Source organism: Pseudorca crassidens, chromosome 4, assembly GCF_039906515.1.
Source record: "Pseudorca crassidens isolate mPseCra1 chromosome 4, mPseCra1.hap1, whole genome shotgun sequence".
Lineage (NCBI taxonomy): Eukaryota > Metazoa > Chordata > Mammalia > Artiodactyla > Delphinidae > Pseudorca > Pseudorca crassidens.
Window position 1 is genome coordinate 4844644 of NC_090299.1, and position 21191 is coordinate 4865834.

The following is a 21191-nucleotide window of genomic DNA, read 5'->3' on the forward strand; positions in this document are numbered from 1 at the left end:
AATGTACTAATTTTTGTTTTAACAAGTTAGAAGAATGAACATCTCAGTTTTGCATGAGGAGCAGCTAGGTTTTAGGTATAATCATCTGTTACTGCTTTACTCTTAATAGGAAGGTTTGGCAATATGATACAGCTCTGATTGATGCTATAAAAGACATAATAATAATAAAGTTACATTCATTCAATACTCACAGTGTGCCAGGCACTTTATGTAAAGGATTAAAAGAACTAAACACACTGACTTCATAGAGTTGTTTTACTATCTTATTATGGATGAGGATATTGAAGTTTAAAGAGATAAATAACTGCCCAAGATTATGTAGTTATAGGTAAAGCGAACATTCAACAAATATTTATTGAGTACCTACTGTATTCTGGGGATACAGTGGTCAGTAGGCTCTTAACTGTTAGTCGTACTAGCTCTTAAATGTAAAGCATACTGTTAAAATAGTACTCGTGTAATAGGGGGAATAATTATACCTATTTCACAGGGTTATTTTAAGGGTGAAAGGACAATGTATAAAAATGCTTGATTCAGTAACATAGAAATAGAAGAATACATAGTTGAGACTATTATTATATTAGCATTATAAACTACATACATAATTCCTATCAGACTTGGTAGATAATTAAAAAAATAGAACAATGAAAATATGAATCGGAAGTATTTCAGGAATTGAGTTCCAAATTTAAAAGCTTTAATTTTACCAATAAAGTGGCTAAGAATAATAAGGCTTTTTAGGGGGAGAATTTTCTGATTCCATAGGCAGGTACTAGTTGTGAGTCAAACTGTACATAAGTTTAGATTACAAGCTACAGTTCTTCTTAGTATGATGATAATGTTAATATTGAATAAGAATCTCTTTAATAGGTTAAATTCTAATTTGCAGCATTGTCCTCTCCTTCTTTTAAAGTCAAATTTATTGAAGTTTAGTTTACATGTAGTAAAATTCATCCTTACATTTCCATGATTTTGAGAAATTCATGTCATTATGCAGTTACCACCGCAGTCAAGATATAGAACATTGCTATCACCCCCCAAAAGTTCCTTGTGCCCTTTGAGATAACGCCTTCCCACTGATCTGTTTTCTGTTCCTATAGTTTTACTTTTTCTTGAAATGTCCTGTGAATGGAATTGCCGTTCCTCTTTCTGATCCATTAGGTTGTTTAGATATATTTGCTGCAATAGCAGGTAAGGTAACTGTGACCCCCTATGCTGACACAGCTTTCTTACAAATTAAGAATTGCATTAAGAAGCAATTAAGTCAAAAAATGAACACAGCCTGTTGGAAAATTGTAAATAAGTTTGTCAAAGGATTAGTAAATATTATTCAATTTACACAACATATTTAAAAAGAGCCAATGCATGTGAATGGATTTCACACTTCAGATGGGAAACTAATAAAATCAGTTTTCAACCTCTCCTTGGACCCCAGTTGTACAAAATTAGATGAACCATAATCCTTGATTCATGACACAAATAATTTGCCCAGTAATGGCTGTTGTTTGTTTATTTTTAATAATGTGATAAACACACATGAGTGCATCATTCAGCATGAGAACTAGAGCTGTTGTGTTTTTTTTGGCCGCGCCTCTCGGTTTGCAGGAGGGGTCTTAGTTTCCTAACCAGGGATTGGACTCTGGCCCAGGCAGTGAAAGCGCTGAGTCCTAACTACTGGACCACCAGGGAACTCCCGAGAACTAGAACCTTGACAAGAATTTATATCACATTTAGCCATGCATGACTTAATATAATTTATTTTAAAATCCTTAATAGATTTTGGTTGTGTATATTTCTTATTAATTAGTAGGAGTTCTTTTTTCCCCCTGTTTTGGAGGGAGGGGAATTACTTTTCCTAGTGTCTTGTCTTTTGGTTTTGTTTTTGGTTTGCATTGTTAGGAATTTTTTTAAAAAAATTGGTGTAGTCAAGTTTAGTAATGTATTAAGTAATGTATTAAGTAATTAAGTAATGTATTAAGTAATTTTTCCTTAACTATGAGTTCATGAAGATATTCTATATTTCCTTCTAATTTTGAAAAAAATTTGTATATTTGGGTCTTTAGTACACCTGTAATTTATTTTGTGAATGGTGAGAGATGGTGATTTAATTTTTGTCTTGTATGGATAATCACTTGTCTCAGCATCATTTAATAGTCTTTTTCTCCCATTGATGTTAACACTGCCTCTTCCTACATTAAGTTCCCAATATGCATGGGTCTTTTTCTGGCCTCTGTATTCTGTTCCATTGGTATATTTGGTTATGTCTACACCATTACTTACTGTCTAATTACCATAGACTAGACTAGGTAGGGCAGTTCTTCTCCACAGGGTTTTGGCTCACTTTTGCCCTTTGTTCTTGTACATCCCCCCCCCCTTTTTTTTTCTTAACTATCTTTGTCAAGGTTTTTGTAAAACCGTCGTGGGATTTTTGACTGGACATATATTGAATTTCTTAGATGAATTTGTTGAGCATTGACATCTGTAAGATACTGAGCTTTCCTATCCAAGACTGCCAGGGAATTCCCAAGATTTCTTTAATTTCTTTCAATACATTTATTTATTTTCTCCGTAGAGATCTTTGTTAGATTGAGTCTTAGGTGTCTTCACGTGGCTTGAGGGATTTTTTTTCCTTGATCAGGGATTGAACCCAGGCCACGGCAGTGAAAGCGCTGAGTCCTCACCACAGCAGTTCCCTAACTGCCGGGGAATTCCCAAGTCTTAGGAGTCTTATATTTTTGTGGTTATTGTAAACGATATCCTTTTAAAAAATTACATTTTCTGTTTGTTGTGGGTACATAGAGAAACAGTTGATTTTTATATATGGTAAGTCCCCTACATACGAACGAGTTCCGTTCCGAGCACACGTTTGTAAGTCCAGTTTGTTCGTTAGTCCAGCAAAGTTAGCCTAGGAACTCAGCTAACACAATCGGCTGTATAGTACTTTCCTGTAATAGTTTATAATACTTTTCATATAAATAATACATAAAAAACAAACACAAAAAATAAAACATTTTATAATCCTACGGTACAGTACCCTGAAAAGTACAGTAGTACAGTACAGTAGCTGGCATCCAGGGGCTGGCATCGAGTGAACAGGCCAGGAGAGTTCCGGACTGGAGGAGGGAGAGGAGGTGGGAGATGGTAGAGCTGAATCAGGATCGTCCGCAATAGGAGACGGAGGGCAAGCTGCAATTCCACTCACGCCTGACGCTGATGGCCCAGGTTCCGGTTCATTGCTAGATTCAATTCTATCTACCCTCTTGAAAAAATGATCCAGTGATGTCTGGGTGGTAGCTCTTTTTTTCTCGTCATAGATGACACGGTAGCACTGGATTGCGTTCTGAACGGCTGCTGCAACCTTTGTGTACCGTTCTACATTTGGGTCCTGGGCTTGAAATAAAGATACCGTACTACTGTACTCTGTACAGCACTGTACAGTAAAGTACACAAAAGCACAGCCACTTGTAGAGGATGCACGCATGTGACAGTGTATGCCAGACACGTGAACTAACTTATGTGATTGGACATGTGAACACACTTTCTCATCTTTGAAAGTTCACAGCTTGAAGTTTCGTATGTAGGGGACTTACTGCATTCATCTGTATCCACACATCTTGCAAACCCTCTTCTTCTAATATCTGAAGGTTCTTTTGGGTTTTCTATGTAGAGAGTCTTAACATCTACAAACAATGGTAGCTTCATTTCTTCCTTTACATTTCTTTTTTCTTTTTAAATTTTACTTATTTTTTGGCTGCGTTGCGTCTTTGTTGCTGTACGCGGGCTTTCTCTAGTTACAGTGAGCAGGGGCTGCTCTTCGTTGTGGTGCGCGGGCTTCTCACTGCGGTGGCTTCTCTTGTTGCGGAGCATAGGCTCCAGGCGCGTGGGCTTCAGTAGTTGCAGCACGTGGGCTCAGTAGTTGTGGCATATGAGCCCTAGAGAGCATGGGCTTCAGTAGTTGCAGAGCGTGGGCTCAATAGTTGTGGCTCATGGGCTCTAGAGCACAGGCTCAGTAGTTGTGGTGCACGGGCTTAGTTGCTCTGCGGCATGTGGGAATCTTCCTGGACCAGAGATCAAACCCCTGTCTCCTGCATTGGCAGGTGGATTCTTAAGCACTGCGCTGCCAGGGAAGTCCCTCTTCCTTTCCGTTTCTTATGCCTTTTAATTTTTCCTTATCAAACTCTGCTGGTCAGGATTGCCAGTGTGGTTTTGAATTGAAGTGGCAATTGTAGGTATATTTGCTCTGTTCCCAGTATTGGGGAAAAGTTTTAAATATTTTGCCATTGAGTCTTGGCTGCTTTTTCCTTTCTTTTTTTTTTTTTTTTAGCGGTACGTGGGCCTCTCACTGTTGTGGCCTCTCCCATTGCGGAGCACAGGCTCCGGACGCACAGGCACAGCGGCCATGGCTCACGGACCCAGTCGCTCCACGGCATGTGGGATCTTCCCGGACTGGGGCACGAACCCGTGTCCCCTGCATCAGCAGGTGGACTCTCAACCACTGTGCCACCAGGGAAGCTCTGCTTTTTTCTTTTAATTATAAAATTTATCAAGTGATTTTTATTGTATATACCAAGATGATGTGTTAATAATTATCTATTGCTGCATAACAGATTACCTACAACATGGGTTGATGGGGATGTCGAGAAATTAGGACCTTCATACACTGCTGATGACAATATAAAATGATGTAGTTTGGCATTTTCTCAAAATATTAAGCACAGAGTTACTATGTGTTCTAGCAATTCCATTCCTAAGTATATACTAAGAGAAAAGAAAACATATGTCTACACAAAAACTTGTACATGAATTTTTATAGCAGCATATATATATATATATATATATATATTTTGGCGGTACACGGGCCTCTCACTGTTGTGGCCTCTCCCGTTGTGGAGCACAGGCTCCGGATGCACAGGCTCAGCGGCCATGGCTCACAGGCCCAGCCGCTCCGCGGCACGTGGGATCTTCCCAGACCGGGGCACGAACCCGCGTCCCCTGCATCGGCAGGTGGACTCTCAACCACCGCGCCACCAGGGAAGCCCCAGCAGCATGATTTTATAATAGGCAAAAAGTGGAAACAACTTTGCACCGACTGATGAATGGATAAATAAAATGTAATATATCTAGGCAATGGAATATTATTCAGCAATAACAGAATTGAAATACTAATACATGTTACACATAGATGAATACTGAAAACGTACTGAGTGAAAGACACCCGTCACAAAAGTCCACGTATTTAAAATTCTGTTTATATGAAATGGCCGGAACAGCAAATCTCTAGAGGTAGGAAGTAGATTAGCATCGCCGAGGACGTGAGGGTGGGGGAGGGTGGGGAGTGACCGCTGATGGACGTGAGGGTTTTCTGGGGGGTGACGTGCTGAGAATGTTGTAAAATTAGATTGTGGTGATGATGGTACTTCATTCATATACTAAACCCTTTAAGTTGGTGAACTGTGTGATATGTGAATTATATCTCAATAAAGCTGTTTTAAGAGGTAAGTACATATGTAGTTTTGTTAGATATTGCCAAATTCTCCTCCCAAAGTGTTGGGTCACCTTGCTTCCCACCAGCAGTGTATAAAGGTACACAGTTTTACCAACAGAATATGATGTTATATGCATTTTAATTTTCACCAATCTGATAGATGAGAGAAATGGTATTTCAATTTTTAAAAACTTGCCTTTCTCTACGAGTGAATTTGAACATCTTTTCTTATGTTTAAGGGCTATTTTTGTATCTGGTTTTGTGAATTGTGTGTTCGTGTTTTTCACATTTTTTATACCACAGTTATTTGTACCACAGTTTTTCATATTTTTCTCTTGTTTTCCTTTTTGGTCCCTTATTCTCTATTTTAAGCATTCCTTATGTATTAGTGGTAGCAGCCTTTTGTAATGTAGTATCATATTTCGAGTATCATAGATTGAGTTTTCCTTGGTTTTGTACTTTATGTAAATAAAGTCACACACGTAAGCTGTTTCTGATGAGAGTGTGGTCTGTATTCTAAGCAGCTGAGTTATAGTCTGAGCTGCATTTGCTTCTGACTGATACTTAGGTTTGCTCTCATTTCGCAGTTTTTTTCAGTCCTGACAGTTCACTTAGTATTCATGATTCAGAATTGTTTCACTTATTGTTATGCCAGTTTCCACCCCTTCTTCTAACCCCAGACCAAGCGGTGGCTCCTTTCTGAAGTCTTTTCTAGAATCTTCCCCTAAAATCCACCCCCCCCCCCCCCCCCCCCCCCCGCCCCGGGCCGACTGGGTGTTCCCTTTTTTAATGTTTCCACTGTACTTTGTAGTTTCCTTTATGGCGTTTTACATTATGGTAATTGCTTCAAGTGCCTCTCCTTACTAGACTCTAACCTGTTTGCAGGCTGAGTCCTAACTTTGTTTTTGTGTTCTTGGCATAGTGCTGTATTTGGTATACAGTTAAGTGCTTAATAAATGTTATTGAAAGAACTGGTATAGTAAGAGAGAGGAAACAGGTGACGTTATTATAGGGGAAAAGTTGTCCATGAGGGGCGGGTAGAATCTGAATAATCAAAGACGAGGGCATCCCTGATGAGAGAAGGGAACCAGCAAAGGGATAGGGATGGGAATGAGCATTGGTCTGTGTAGTGAACAGTGAAGACATTTGTCTGATTGGAACATGTTTGTTTATCCGCGTATTCATCACATCTTTACTGTTTATCTGCTATATGAAAGGCAGTGGTTTAGGTGGTATCAACCACAGATTTTTAAAACCTGGATACACAGATGTTTAAAACTTGGTGCTTTGAGAAAGTGGTAAGAAGGTGAGAATATTAAGAAGGTAAAGTGAAGCAGGATTTTAGGGAGCACTAAAGAAAGGCATAGGTGTTGGGCTTGCTGTGGTTGATGGGAGGGGGCACCTGGAAGCTGTTATTTCCCTGATGTTTTTGTGAGGGAAGTATATAATGTGGATTGGGGGAAGAGAATTACAGAAAATGATACTGAGCCCTTCAGTGATGGGGTTGCTTTAGAGCTGAGACCTGTGAGACAGCTAGGAATTGGCCAAATGGGCAAACAGGGGAAGGGTGTCAAGACAAGAGAGAGAAGAATGTAGAGAACTGTAAACAGCTGTGGTGCAAACAACCAAGATGGAGGGAGTAAAGGAGAACGAGGCTGGGCCAGTGAGCATGGATTAGATTTGTGGCTTCCATACCGGAGCATATCAGAATGAACATTTCATAACTTCTGAAAAAGAGACCTAGACCCCTTGCTCGTTTCTACTAAATCAGTATGCTTGCAAAGAGGTTGAAATTTCATCTTGCAGGTGATGATGAACTGCTGAAGAATTTTGAGAGGGGCCTGACATTATCCCATCTTGGATCACCCTGACAGTGCAGTTAGATGGACTGGAAGGGAGGGAAGATTAAAGGCCAGGAGGCAAAATCTGAGGCTCTTACAACTATAGAAAAATGAGAATAAGGGCCTCAACTAAGGCAGAGGATATGAGATTACTGGGCAGGAGTCAGGAGTGAGAGGATGATGGTGTGGATGGGGAAGGAGCCACAGACGACTGCAGCCTCTGCTGCTTTAGGCAACTTGTGTAGGTGGCAGGGCAGCTTATGGGGCTAATTCAGCACAGTAGGTGAGCTCATACCTTGGGGGAGGTAGCAGAGAAACAGTTGAGTTTGGGACATGTGGGACTTGTTTCACACCGTCATTCATCCCGTTTCATGGCTAGTCCAGGTGCGCTGACTGATTTCTCTGGATTCATTCTTGACTCTTCTCTTTCATTTACACCCCGCGTCCAGTTTGCTATCAAACTTTGTCCATTTTACCTACAAAAATTTCTAAAAGTTGACCACTGTTCGCTCTCTCCAGAACCCACCACTCAGTCCTAGCCAGTGTCATTTCTCACCTAGTTATCCTAGTGGCTTCCAAATTGATCTCCCTGCTTCTGGCCTTGTCCCCTTGTCTGTTCTCAACCCAGGAGCTGAATGACTGTTAGAATAATCAGATCATCTCTCTGCACAATACCCTCCTTCTCCCGGGGTCAAGGTCAGAGTCCTCATCGAGGGCTTACGTGACCCTTTCCTTACCCCTTGGTCATCGCGTCTGTTCTTCCTTCCTCTAGCTCACTTCACTCCAGCCGTATTGGCCTCCTTGGTGATCTTTGAACTTTCAGGCTTATTCCCTCTTGAAGATCTTGAATGTTCTCTTTCCTTTCACGAGGGAGCTCTCCCCGTGCCCCCCGTCACTGGCACAGCTCCTTCCTACTTACGAGTTTTCACTCATATGTCACTTTTTCAGTGAATTCTTCTCTGATTACCCAGTTTGAAATTGCAGCCCTCTTCCTTGCCGAATATTTTCTCCTTTTGGTTCATTTGCCTCCTTGGCCTTTATCACCGTCTACATGGGTGCTAAACATATTTTGCTATTTTCATCTCTCCCCACTGGGATTTAAGATACATAAGAACAAGGACTTCTGCTTTTTTCACCACTGTACCTCTAGCGACCGAAAACTACTCGTATATAAAAGGTGCTCAATTAGTGTTTGTTGAATGACTGAATTAATTAATGGAGTCCTTGGGATATCCTGGAATAGATGCTTGCTATTTATTTATACCCTATTTAATTTCACAAGGAAGTACAGGCAAGAAAATATCTAGCAGACAAACTGGAGCCCATAAAATGGTTTAGACTGGAAGAGAGACTTGAGTGAAGCCGTGGCAGTGCGTGAGATGGTTTAGACAGAGTGAAGAATCAGAAGAGGACTTCGGATAGGGTCCTGGAAACACCTACCAGGATTGACCAGAGAGTTGCACTGTCCTTAGTTATCCAAGCGGGAACGCTGCTCTGGGTTCCCTCATCTGGCCTTCCTGCAGCTAGCCCCTGCTGATAGGATAGGTTGAGGATTTTGAGGGGCCAGTCCATCTGGTACCCATTTCTAGATCAAGCTAAGAGTATTTGAATCCCAGAATTCCCTGCCCATGTAACCCTTCACAGGTCTCTTCCCTGATTCTCTCCTCTGTTAACTATACCACATGTATGGGCTTCCCTCGGCCTAAGGGATGGCCAAGTGGCAGCTGTTTGCAGTCGTGTGGCCAGAGCTTAGACGTGTTGTCTGGGATGTCCACGTGTGTGCATGTGACGCTCCTTGTAGGCTGGAGGGGAGCCAAAGGTGGCCTGAGAAAAAGGGGCAGGCTGCAGGGAGATGGGGGAGCACGGGCCTCCCACCCCCCCCCCCCCCCCCCGCCGCCATAGATGTTGAGTCTGAGAATGCCAAATCAGAACTTAGCCTTGTAGGTTGTTATAAAAGTGTATGTGTCAAGATAGGAGAGTAAAATAAAATTCACTAGCTTGTTAGTTTGGTCTGTAACTTTAAAATACTTAGGCATGTGGTATACGGGCTGACATTTGTACTCTTCAAGCTCCTTGAAAACTAGGGGTGGGCCTGCAAGAGGGAGTTGAAAAGGAAGAGCTAGAGAGGGAGAAGATAAATTCAAGATAGAGTTTCAAGGAGGGAATGATCAACAGTGTCAAATGCTTCAGAGACATTAAGTCCTGTGAAGACGGAAATGGAGCCATTGGATTCGATAACCAGAATTTAGTAAAAATTTCAGTTGGTGATGATGGCTGCCAAACTCCCATAGAAGGAGTACCTGAGAAATCCGGAAGTGGAGACAGCGTATAAAAGATTTTTTAGGTAGAGCCTTATCTGAGAAAGGAAGGAACTAGAGTGGTAGCTGGAGGGGTATGCAGGGTCATGGAGGAGTCATGTTTACGATGAGAGAGTCTTGGGGCTTCCCTGGTGGTCCGGTGGTTAAGACTCCAGTTTCCACTGCAGGGGGCACGGGTTCCATCCCTGGTCCGGGAATTAGGATCCCTCATGCTGCACGCAGCACGGCCAAGAAATTAAAAAAAAAAAAGAAAAACGTTGAGAGAGTCTTATAAATGTTTAGATGTTGAGGGACAGAACCCAATGTTCAGGAAGAGAAGGTTAAGGAAAAAGAGGGAATAGTTGATGGAACACGGCCTAAGCCCCAGTGCACAGGTGAGCTTCAGAGAGGAGGAGGGCTGCTTGAGGAGGCTCGGGGTGTTAGGTTTGTGTGGGTGCAAAGTTTGGAGGGTGAGGCAGCAAGAAAGTGAATAGCAGGAAAGTTATCAGCAATAATATATCATTAGTGTCGTTCAACAGTAGTTTTCTGGGTTAGTCATTTTTTCCTAAACTTTAAAATGTTTTAGGTCTTTAAAATTAATTAACTAACGTATTTGTTTTTTATTGAAGTATAGTTGATTGGGTTAGTCTTCTTAAACTTGATTTTATACTCCTGGGGATCTGGGGTTATACCTGCAGCCATGTGTTCAAATCCTGTTGGTTGATTGAAATGCAGCCCATGATGTGGGGTCTAGGCTATGTATGTTGGAATCTGTCATTACTCAATACTTGGTATCTAGTGGTGACTTAAAATTTTCAGTTTGATAAAAACTTTTGATTCCTCAATAGCCCAGGAGTAATTTCTTTATGATGTTCATTATAAAACGTGTACCATCAGGCTTTGGAGATGGTTTGTTGTAATAAGTACCTACTGTCAGAATCACACCTATTTTGGGCAAAATATTTTTTAATAGAATTATATTAATACTGTCTTTTTCCCCCCACTAGTAGTTCCAGAGAACTGCTGGTTTATATTTTAACTCTTGCCAACTTGTGAAAATAGTGAAGGATGCTTAGACTACTTAACATTCAAATTGTAAGTAAAAGTTATTTCTGCTGTTACTATCTATATGATTAGAAAACAGAAATTGAAAATAGTTGTTACCTTGTATGATAATAGTAAGCTTTAGTGTGATGGGATTGTGGATTTTTCTTAATTTTTATTCTTAAGATACAAATACTTTCTATCCCATTTTCTGTTGATAAGATCAAAAAGGAGACTAATAGTACTGAATGGGTCTTAAGTAGTGAGGTGAAATTTCTGCTTTTTTTTCAGGTATTTCTTTTTATTGTATAAGTTTATGGAAATTCTTTAATATTTTATTTCCATATCTGTATGGTACCAGTGTTCAAATTTAATATAGGCCACATATTAATGGAATGATTAATTAGAAACGGTTATTCTTTTCTCTTTAAATATGCTTAATTTTTCTGCATTCTTAAACTTTTGTGGGAAAAAATCCTGTCAGAAAGAAATTCTGTAATTTCTCTATGAAATATTTAACATACACAAAATCAAATGTAACTTTTTAGAATTATTAGAATAATCTAATGCATAAATCTAGGCGATGTGCATACCGATATTCATCTCTAGTAGGGGAAAAAAACTTTAATTATGTTTTCTTGAAACCCTTCGCTATACTGCATTTTGAACCAATAGCAAAAAAATTATTGAGGAAGGAATGATAAAGTATATTAAAGTCATTCCAAGTCATTTCACTACCTTATTTTCAAACTACTTTGTTTGAAAGTATAAGTTACTCAAATTAATCTATTTTATAGACCTTGTATGAGTATTCAAAATGTGAACACAAAATGAGATTGCTACCATAGCAAAAAAAAGATAATTCTAATTAATTTTTCATATAAACAAACCAAATGAGCCAAAGACGAATGAAACATTTACAAACCAGGGACTTCCCTGGTGGTCCAGTGGTTCAGACTCCGTGCTTTTGAACGGCGGGGCGGGGCGGAGGGGGCGGGCACGGATTCGATCCCTGGTCGGTGAACTAAGATCCTACATGCTGCGCGGTGTGCGGCGCGGTCAAAAAAAAGAAATATTTACAAGCCAATAAATCTTTTAATTTGTTAAATAGGTGAATAATTTTGGAAGTTGTCTCGGTCCAGCACGTTTTATGTTTTCAGTGCATAAATTTTTTTTTAATTTCAGGAATTTTTACCAAAATATTTCAGGAATAATAGTACATCTTCATAAGGGGAGAAAGTTGTAACATTTTATCTCTTAGAATGTAAATGTCATCAGGTCACCAATGTGCAATAGCTTGGTAAGAACTTATTTCAGATTGTTCACAAACTTGACAACTCTAAGCAGGATGTTCATTACTGCCCTCTTTTGACACAGGGCTGTATAAGCCTATCTCCTTTTAGTTTAGAAAAATGTTAAAAATTAGATGCAAAATAGGTTGTGCTTTATATCCATTTTGTATATTTTTAATAATTTTTCAATTCTTCCTCTTTTTAGGCTCTCTGGTTATTCATCTTTAGAAGACGGGATTTCTGGATATCTACTCCACTCCTTCTCTATTGACTTTTAAAACATGATAGTGCAAACCTGTAACACTGGCAACCATCCATGAACCTTTAATTACGTCGACTGATTGCGTTTGAAGCTTCCTCAGGGAATAAACAATGACATCAGCAGTAGTTGACAGTGGAGGTTCTGTTTTGGAGCTTTCCAGCAGTGGAGTAGAAAATCAAGAGGTTAGGCATCCAATGTATTACATTTCTGTTTTGTTCATAGAAATTAATGCATGAGCTGATTTTGAATTTAATGGGGAACAGGTATTTGAGAGGAGAAATGTACAATGCATGAGACTGTATGTATGTCATGTGTCCTCATGTAATTAGGCAATAGAAGGTTGAGGAAGGGACTGCTGGGCCTGAGTTGTTGGAACATTGCATATATTGGAATGAACTGGGAGAAAAAATTGAAAGAAAGAACACTGTAGTACTAGTCGAGAGATTTAAATTCCTAACAAAATCCATTGTTTTGGATTTGAGAGTGTGTAGGCATATACTGTACCTAAACACCTAAGTTACATTCATCTTAATTTAGAATTTTGTATCTCCTTTAGCTGTTACCTTTGTCTTTTGGTTATTACATCTAATTCAGTAATTAGTAATTACATCTAATGGGAATCCATCATGTTTTAATCATGTTATTTATACTTAAGAATTTAGATAATTGGTAAATCAGAAAGGAAGTTCAGTATTTGAAATTTTATACTTGAAGAATTTTGCAGCTTTCGCATATTTGGTTATTTTTTTTGTTATTGATAACATTAAAGAATAAGAGATGGGAGTAGAAAAGTAACAGTACCAGAAATATATGGACTTCCAGGGCCTGGCTTCTGTTCCCACCATTCAATAAAGACCGACTGTTGGGAAGTATCTAAATTAAAATGGAATAATGCCGTCACAACAATGGACAAATATTTGGTCAGAGATAAGATGAGAAAATGGAGAGCTTACTGTATTTAAAAAATCCGTTTTTTCTGTATTCTGTGGAAGATACTGCTCTTACTGGTACTTAGTACCATGACTGAGAAACAAGTTAGGATGTCAGGCTGTGTGTTCTGGAATCTGGATTTTTCTTCTAGCTTGCTTGGTGTCTGTGCAGTCTTCCAGGATAGCTATGGGCAAATTCAGTGGGTTTGTTTTCAGTGGACTTGGTAACTGAAATGTTCCTGTTGTATTTGAATCTAAAACTGGTTCAAAGTCTTTAGCCACAGCTAAAGAACATGTTTTATTCTCATAATCAATTTCTACTTCTTTCTTAAAGATTCACTTTCTGTATGATTACTTCCAGGTATGATTCTCCAAAGAAATGAGGGACTCGGGATTTCTGTACCCTCCTTTATCACCCAGACTAATTATTGCTTCTTCAAGTACTTTCTCTTTGCCCCATAGTTTTACTCCGTTGGTATTTAATTCTATGGGGGGAGCTGCTAAGAACAGTAGGCAGAATATATTTACCATATGCTGACTGGGTACTGCTATTATGAGAAAAAGAGTACGAGCTTGTTTCTGGAAGACTCTATACTTTTCTTCATTTACATGGAACCCCAGGTGTTCAAGGCTTGAAGAACTGATTATTATGGAAGAAAGAGTCTGATAAATGAAATAATTTTACCAGGGCATTATTGATTAATGATTTATGCAGTAGCCTTATAAGGTTGTCATAGGCATTTTAGGAAGTGTGGCACCAGAAAGGAGGAAACTATTCTTGGGGACTTTTTCTTCAAATTATACCCAAGTAAGTGGGTGCCCACTTACTTTCATTCATCTGTTCCTTCAACAAACATTAGTTGACCACTTACTGAATGTCAGTTACTTTTCTGGGCACTGGGGATGAAGTATTTCAGAGTAGTTATGAAGAATAAATCAGGGCTAGAGAGAGATGGAAAGTTGGTAGCGGTATTTTAATTAGGTGGACAAGGAAGGCTTCTCTGAAGAGGTGGCATTTTAGTTTAGACCTGAATAGCATAAGGGATTGGGCTGTAGAAACAGTTGGGGAAGAGAATTCCTACAAGAAAGAAAAGCCACTAGTATCTAAAACGTCTCCTGATTTTACAAAGTGAGTTTTGGGGCTAGTGGTATTTGAAAGATAGAATTTTGTCTTACAAGCAGCTGTTCAGGAATGTATGTATAATATATATCTAAACTGTACTCTAAAGTGTAGGGTGGGGTGGAAAAATGACCTGTCAAGATTTTATTACGACAGCTCCAGAATCGGAAGAAAAAATAAATGTTTAAAAAGTGGTGGCAACACAGTTTAAATCAACTATACCCCATTAAAAAACATTTTTTTTAATTAAAAGAGAAGTGGTGGGCATTTGGAGAGTTGTTAGTGATTTTTAGGCTTTATTTTTTATAACTTTATTACTGTTTATAAAAGTAATACATTTTATTAAATTAGGATAATTCTATTTCTGACAAAGATACCAAAAGAAAGTAAATTATAATCTTACTAATGAGTATAGATACAAAAATCATAAATAAAATCATAATAAATTTATAAAATGCAGTCATATATTAAAAAATCCAATTACCAAATAGGATTTAGGTACATAGGGGTAATTCAATTATAAGAAAACCATTAATATAATATATACGCCTACTAATATGCCATATGATATGTTAGGATAAAATACTTGATGAAATAGGATTTTATGAAATTCAGTATTCATCCTGATAAAGCCTCTTAATAATACAGATGTATATTTCCTTAACATTATTAAAAAAACTTAAAATCAAGAGTTAGAATCCTATTTAATGGTGAAGTACTGGAGTATTTTCTCTAAAGTTGGAGAGAAAGTCAGTATGTGCACTACCATTACTAGTATTTAACATTTTCCTGTAATCAGACCAGATAATGAAAAAATATATAAATATTATAAAGGAGACCAAATTATTATTTGCAGATAATATGATTTGCCACCTGGGAAAACCAAAGGGAATCCACGAAAACACATTAGAACTAATAAGAGTGCCTAGTAGTTTGGTGGGTACAAAATTAACATAAAAATATCTAGCTTTCTTTTGTAAGGACTGTAATTAGTTAGAAGAGATCATGGAAAATAAGCTCCCTTTCAGAAAATAAACAAAAAAATGTAAAATGTTGAGGAATAAATGTAAAAGATATATGGGACTTGTTTGAAGAAAACTGATTAATGATACTTAAGTAGACTTCAGTAAACAGAGAGATATACTTCGTATTTGGGTAAGAGAAACGAGAAGGGTCAGTATTAGGCAGGATGTCAGTTTCCTCCAATTAATCTATATATTTAATTCCATCTCTATCAGATGCTAGGGCAAGTTTGGGGGAAGTTGGTCATATGGACCTAAAGATTATGTGGAAGAGCAAACATAAAGGAGGAGCCAGAGCAGTTTTTGCAAAGGAAATATATAGCAGGTAGGTCTCGTAGAAATGGGGAATTAATGCAGAAAAAATAAAAAAGGATTTAAGTATATTTTAAAAAACACAACGAGTGCAAGTTTTAGAGCGCGTCTGCTTCCAGACGAACAAGATTGGGAGTTCTTCCGCTTCACACAGTGATGGAATAACTGAGACCAGATTTGTACTCCCACCATAAACAACTAGGAGAGTGAACAAAACAGATGAAACCACGGTTCTGAGACATTCGGCTACGGTCTGAATGTTTGTGACCCCCACGAAATTCATACGTTGAATCCAGACTTCCAAAGATGATGATTCTTAGGAAGGTATTCGGAAGTAGGGCTTTAGGGAGGTGATTAGGTCATGAGGGGGGCACCCTTATGGGTGGGGTTAGAGCTTTTACAAAAGGCTCCAGAGAGATCTTTTGCCCCTCCTGTCACGTGAGGGTACACCAAGAAGTCTATGACCTGGAAGAAGGCCCCCACCTGGTCACGCTGCTGCCCTGATCTCAGACTCCCAGCTTCCAGACCGTGAGCGATAAATTTCTGCTGTTGCTCAGCCACCTGGTCCGGCCTTTTGTTATCGTAGCACGAATGGACTAAGACAGCTGGATGACAGGCAGTGCGAGGCTGTGCCTCCTGAGAAGAGAGAAGTGGTTGTGCTGACTTACTGCTTGGAGCCACTTTCTGGACCACAGCGTGGGGAGGAGGAATCCAAGCAGGGTGTGACGGTGTCGCTGAGTTGAGGAAACAAAATTTGGAATTTGGAGAGGCTAATGCAACTAATTTGGGGGGCAGAGTATCTGAAAGGAAGAAGCTGCCCAGAGGAAGAATGTCGGAACTCAGCCTTGGGTTCCCCTAGTCTTTAGCTGAATGAGCCCCCAGGTGTAGTATGACACTCTGTGAAGCCAGGCAAAGAATGATCAGAATGGTGTAAACTCAGTAATTTACTGAAAAAACCTGCAGAATTCACTCAGGGCTGGGAGATCCTAGAGTTCCAGTCAGCTGGAGTGGAGGGTCCTTGTTAACTGCCCAGGGCATTCATGGGAGACTCTGGAAGAGTCATGCCTTACAGCAGAGCTGAACTAGCCCTAGAATAAAGGGGAGTCCAGACTTGCCCTAAAAAGGGTTAAAAACAGGCCTTGAAAGTTGATCCATAAGTAACGTAACTATCTGTCATAGTAAACGTTATTAAAATAAAACAGTGTAAATTATACCCAACAATGTAAATTTTACATATGAAATACCCAATCATGTTAAATGCAAGGAAGCAGGAATAATATAACTTGGAGAAAAAATTATCAATGAAAACAGATACAAATGGTAGATATGATGAAATTAGCAGGTAAGATTTCAAAACAGCTGTTATAAATACGCTCCAGAAATGTAAAGAAAACATGACTCCCAGAGGAGAGGCGTAAATGACGCAGAGGAGCCAAATGAGGCGCCTAGAAAGGAAACATATACTATATGGAGAGAGGAATTGACTGTGTAAGATTAAAAATAAATTTGGTACTGTGTAAGAAAAGACCAGTGAATTTGAAGAGGGCAATAGAAACTACTTCATGAAGCGCAGAGAGAAAAACTGAAAAAAGAAAAAAAAAAGAACAATGACTTGGTTACCTGTGGGACAATATCAAGTTGTCTAACATAATGTAATGGGAGTACCAGAATGAGAGAACAGAAAAGACATGTGAAGAAATAATGGCTATAAAAATTTCCAAGTTTGATGAAAAATACAAACCCATAGATCTGAGAAACTTAAACCCTAAACAGGATAAAGCAGAGAGCGAATAGACTGGTACATCTGTATCAGATACACTGGTACGTTATTAGGTACATCATAATGAAACTGCTGAGAGCCAATTTCAGAAAGAAAATCTTAAAAGCTTCCAGAGAGCTTTTCCTTTGGGAGCCGCTGGGTCGCGAGGAGCGTGGCCTCCTCCTCTCCCCGCCGTGGCGTGTGCTCACCCACTGATATCCGTGTACTCCAAAAACGGGGAGCCATCTGGCACAAATGTCACTTTGCCTGCTGTGTTCAAGCTCTGATTTGACCAGATATTGTGAACTTTGCACCAACTTGTGCAAAAACAGCACAGCCCTGTGCTGTCGGTGAATTAGCAGGTCATCGAACCCGTGCTGAATCTTGGGATACTGGCAGGGCTGTGGCTCGAATTCCCAGAGTTCGAAGTGGCGGGACTCACCACTCTGGCCAGGGTGCTCTTGAAAATATGTGTCGTGGGGGCCACGTGTTTGCGCCCACTGGCGACGCTGGCACCGCAGAGTGAACGTAATGCAGAAGCGATACGCCATCTGCTCTGCACTGGCTGCCTCAGCGTTACCAGCGCTGGCTGTGTCTAAAGGTCATCGTATTGAGGAAGTTCCTGAATTTCCTTTGGTGGTTGAAGACAAAGTTGAAGGCTTCAAGAAGACCAAGCAGGCTGTTTTGCTTCTGAAGAAGCTTAAGGCTTGGAATGATATCAGAAAGGTCTACGCCTCTCAGAGAATGAGAGCTGGTGAAAGCAAAATGAGAAACCGTCACCGTATCCAGTGCAGGAGACCCTGCGTCGTCTGTACTGAGCGCATCATCAAGGCCTTCAGAAACATCCCTGCAATTACTCTGCCTAATGTGAGCAAACCGAACCATTTGAAACTTGCTCCTGGTGGGCATGTGCTACGTTCCTGCATTTGGACTGAAAAGTGCTTTCTGCAAGTTAGATGAGCTGCATGGCACTTGGCGTAAAGCTGCTCCCCTCAAGAGTAGCTACAGGGCTTCCCTGGTGGCGCAGTGGTTGAGAGTCCGCCTGCCGATGCAGGGGACACAGGTTCGTGCCCTGGTCTGGGAAGATCCCACATGCCGCGGAGCGGCTGGGCCCGTGCATGTCCGGAGCCTGTGCTCCGCAACAGGAGAGGCCACAACAGTGAGAGGCCCACGTACCGCAAAAAAAAAAAAAAAAAGTAGCTACAACCTCCCCATGCACAAGATGCTCAGTACAGACCTTAGCAGAATCTTGAAAAGCCCAGAGATCCAAAGAGCCCTCCGAGCACCACGCGAGAAGATTCATCACAGAGCCCCGAAGAAGAGTCCACTGAAAAACCTGAGAACCACTGAAGCTCAACCCGTGTGCAAAGACCATGCGCCGGAACGCCATTCTTCGCCAGGCCAAGAACCACAAAATCCAGGTGGATAGGGCAGCAGCAGCACTAGAAGCCAAAGCAGATGAGAAGGGGCTTCCAGGCAGGACGCCTGTGGTGGGGAAGAAAGGAAAGAAAGCTGTTGGCATTAAGAAGCAGAAGAAGCCTTTGGTGGGAAAAAAGGCTGCAGTGACCAAGAAACAAGCAGTTGAAAAGAAGCCTGCAGAAAAGAAACCCACCACAGGAGAAAAGAAGGCTGCTGCATAAACTTAAATTTGTTTAACCTGTAATGGTCAAATCATTTTGGACAGCTAATTTTGAATAAAGACCTGATCAAAGAGGCAGTGAGAAATATGGGGGGAGGGGAAGAAAAAAGCTTCCAGAGGAAAAAACTCATTACATACAGAAGAACAAAGATAATGACTGCAGACATCTTTATTAAAACTATGCAAGTCAGAAGATAATGACTTTCTTAAATTGCTGAAAAAATAAAACTTGTCAACCTACAATTATACATCCAGTGAAAATATCCTTCAAAGTGGAGCTTTTCTCAGACCCAAAGCTGAATTTATCACCAGCAGACGTGTGTTGTGAGAAATGTTCAAAGAAGTTCTTTAGGCAGAAGGTAAATGATACCAAATTAAAAGTTATATATACATAAAGCATTGAAAAGTGCTGGAGAAATGGTTAATGTGTGGGTGAAAATAAAATACTTTTTAAAATCAGTTTTAAATTTTTTGAAAAGATAATTGTTTAAGACAAAAATAATAACAGTGAATTGTGGGGTTTACAAGGTGAAGAAGTAAAAGAAGTAAATGTATGACAGCAGTAGAACAAAGGATGGGGGGCAGGACATGACAGAATACTGCTGTAAACTTTCTACATTAAACATAAAGCGGGCTTCCCTGGTGGCTCAGGGGTTGGGAGTCCGCCTGCCGATGCAGGGGACACGGGTTCGTGCCCCGGTCCGGGAAGATCCCACATGCTGGCGGAGTGGCTAGGCCTGTAAGCCATGGCCGCTGAGCCTGCGCATCCAGAGCCTGTGCTCTGCAACGGGAGAGGCCACAGCAGTGAGAGGCCCACGTACTGCAAAAAAAAAACAGAAAGCAAAACATAAAGTAACATTATTTGAATATAAACTGTGGTATGTTAAGAAACATATTTTAAGTTCTAGAGTACCACTAAAAAATAAAGCAAAGAAGTATAGATAGTAAGCCATTAATATCTATAAATTAAATGGAATTAAAATGGTTACTAAAAAATACTCAATTCAAAAGAAGACAGAGTAAAAGGAACAAGTAATAAATGAAACAAATAACAAAGAGCAGTTAGGTAGATTTAAACCCTGTTTTAGTGATAATATTAAATATAAATATTCCAAACAGTCCAATTAAAAGGCAGATATTTAAAAAAAAGCAGATATTGTTTAAAATGCAGATTGGGTTTTAAAAAACCAAACCTATTTATGTTTCATAAAAGAAATTCATTTTAAGTATAACCACAGTTTAAAAGTGAAAGTATAGATATAGATAAGACCATGCAAATATTAATCATAAAAAAGTTTGAAGTGGTTTTGGGACGAGACTGTTACCAGGGATAACGGTAGACATTTCATAAATTATAGAAGGACCATCTTCTCAAGAAGAGTTAACAACCCTAAATGTCTATGCACTCAAGATTAGAGCTTCAAAATACATAAAGCATACACTGAGAGAACTGAAAGAAGAAATGGATAAATCCCCAGCATTAGAGTTTGCAGCATGCCTCTTTCAGTAATTGATCAATTAGAAGATCAATGAGGATATCAAAAACCTGAGTAACATTATCAACTAACTTCACCTAATGGACATTTATGGAACAGTGGGCCTAATGGCATGTATTCATTTCAAGTGCCCATGGACAGTAAGCCAAGATCATATGCTGGGCTACACATCTCAGTAATTTAACAAACTTTTAAAGGATTGAAATCGTATAGAGAAAGTTGTGTGACCAAAGCAGGATATATTAGAAATTAACAAAAATATGCTTGCAGTGTGTGTTTTTTTTTTTTTTGGCCATACCACGCAGCATGTGGGATCTCAGTTCCCTGACCAGCGATCAAACCTTGGCCCCTTGTAGTGGAAGCGCAGAGTCTTAACCACTGGACCACCAGGGAAGTCCCTGCTTGCAAAATTTGTGAATATTTGCGTATTAAACAGCCCACTTTTATATAACCCGTGGATTAAAGAATAAATCACAAGAGAAATTAGAAAATATTCAAACTGAATGAAAATGAAAACGCATTTGAGGAACGCAGCTAAAGCAGTGCTTAGAGGGAAATTTGTAGCTTCAAATATTTATATTTGAAGGAAAATCAATCTTAAGGTTTCACCTCAGCAAGCTAGAATATGAAGATAAAATCAAACCCAAAGTAAGTAGAAAGAAGAGAAAAATAAATCAATGAAGTAGAAAGTGG

At 39.6% G+C, this 21191-nt stretch overlaps 1 protein-coding gene and 1 pseudogene across 6 annotated transcripts in view; both read left to right on the forward strand.

Annotated features, from left to right (window-relative positions):
- Window positions 1-21191, forward strand: part of ELF2 (E74 like ETS transcription factor 2) — a 93442-nt gene that overhangs the window by 13592 nt on the left and 58659 nt on the right. For 4 of the 6 annotated variants that reach the window (XM_067735042.1, XM_067735045.1, XM_067735044.1 and 1 more), the window contains exons 2-3: window positions 10631-10718; window positions 12165-12403. The exons of 1 other annotated variant lie outside the window; for it this stretch is intronic. In XM_067735042.1, coding sequence (XP_067591143.1) covers window positions 12332-12403 — 72 coding nt within the window. In that variant the 5' untranslated portion in view covers window positions 10631-10718; window positions 12165-12331. The remainder of the gene's footprint in view (window positions 1-10630; window positions 10719-12164; window positions 12404-21191) is intronic. One more of the 6 variants, XM_067735043.1, reaches the window with a different exon arrangement.
- On the forward strand, window positions 12508-19599 carry LOC137224111 (large ribosomal subunit protein uL4 pseudogene; annotated as a pseudogene).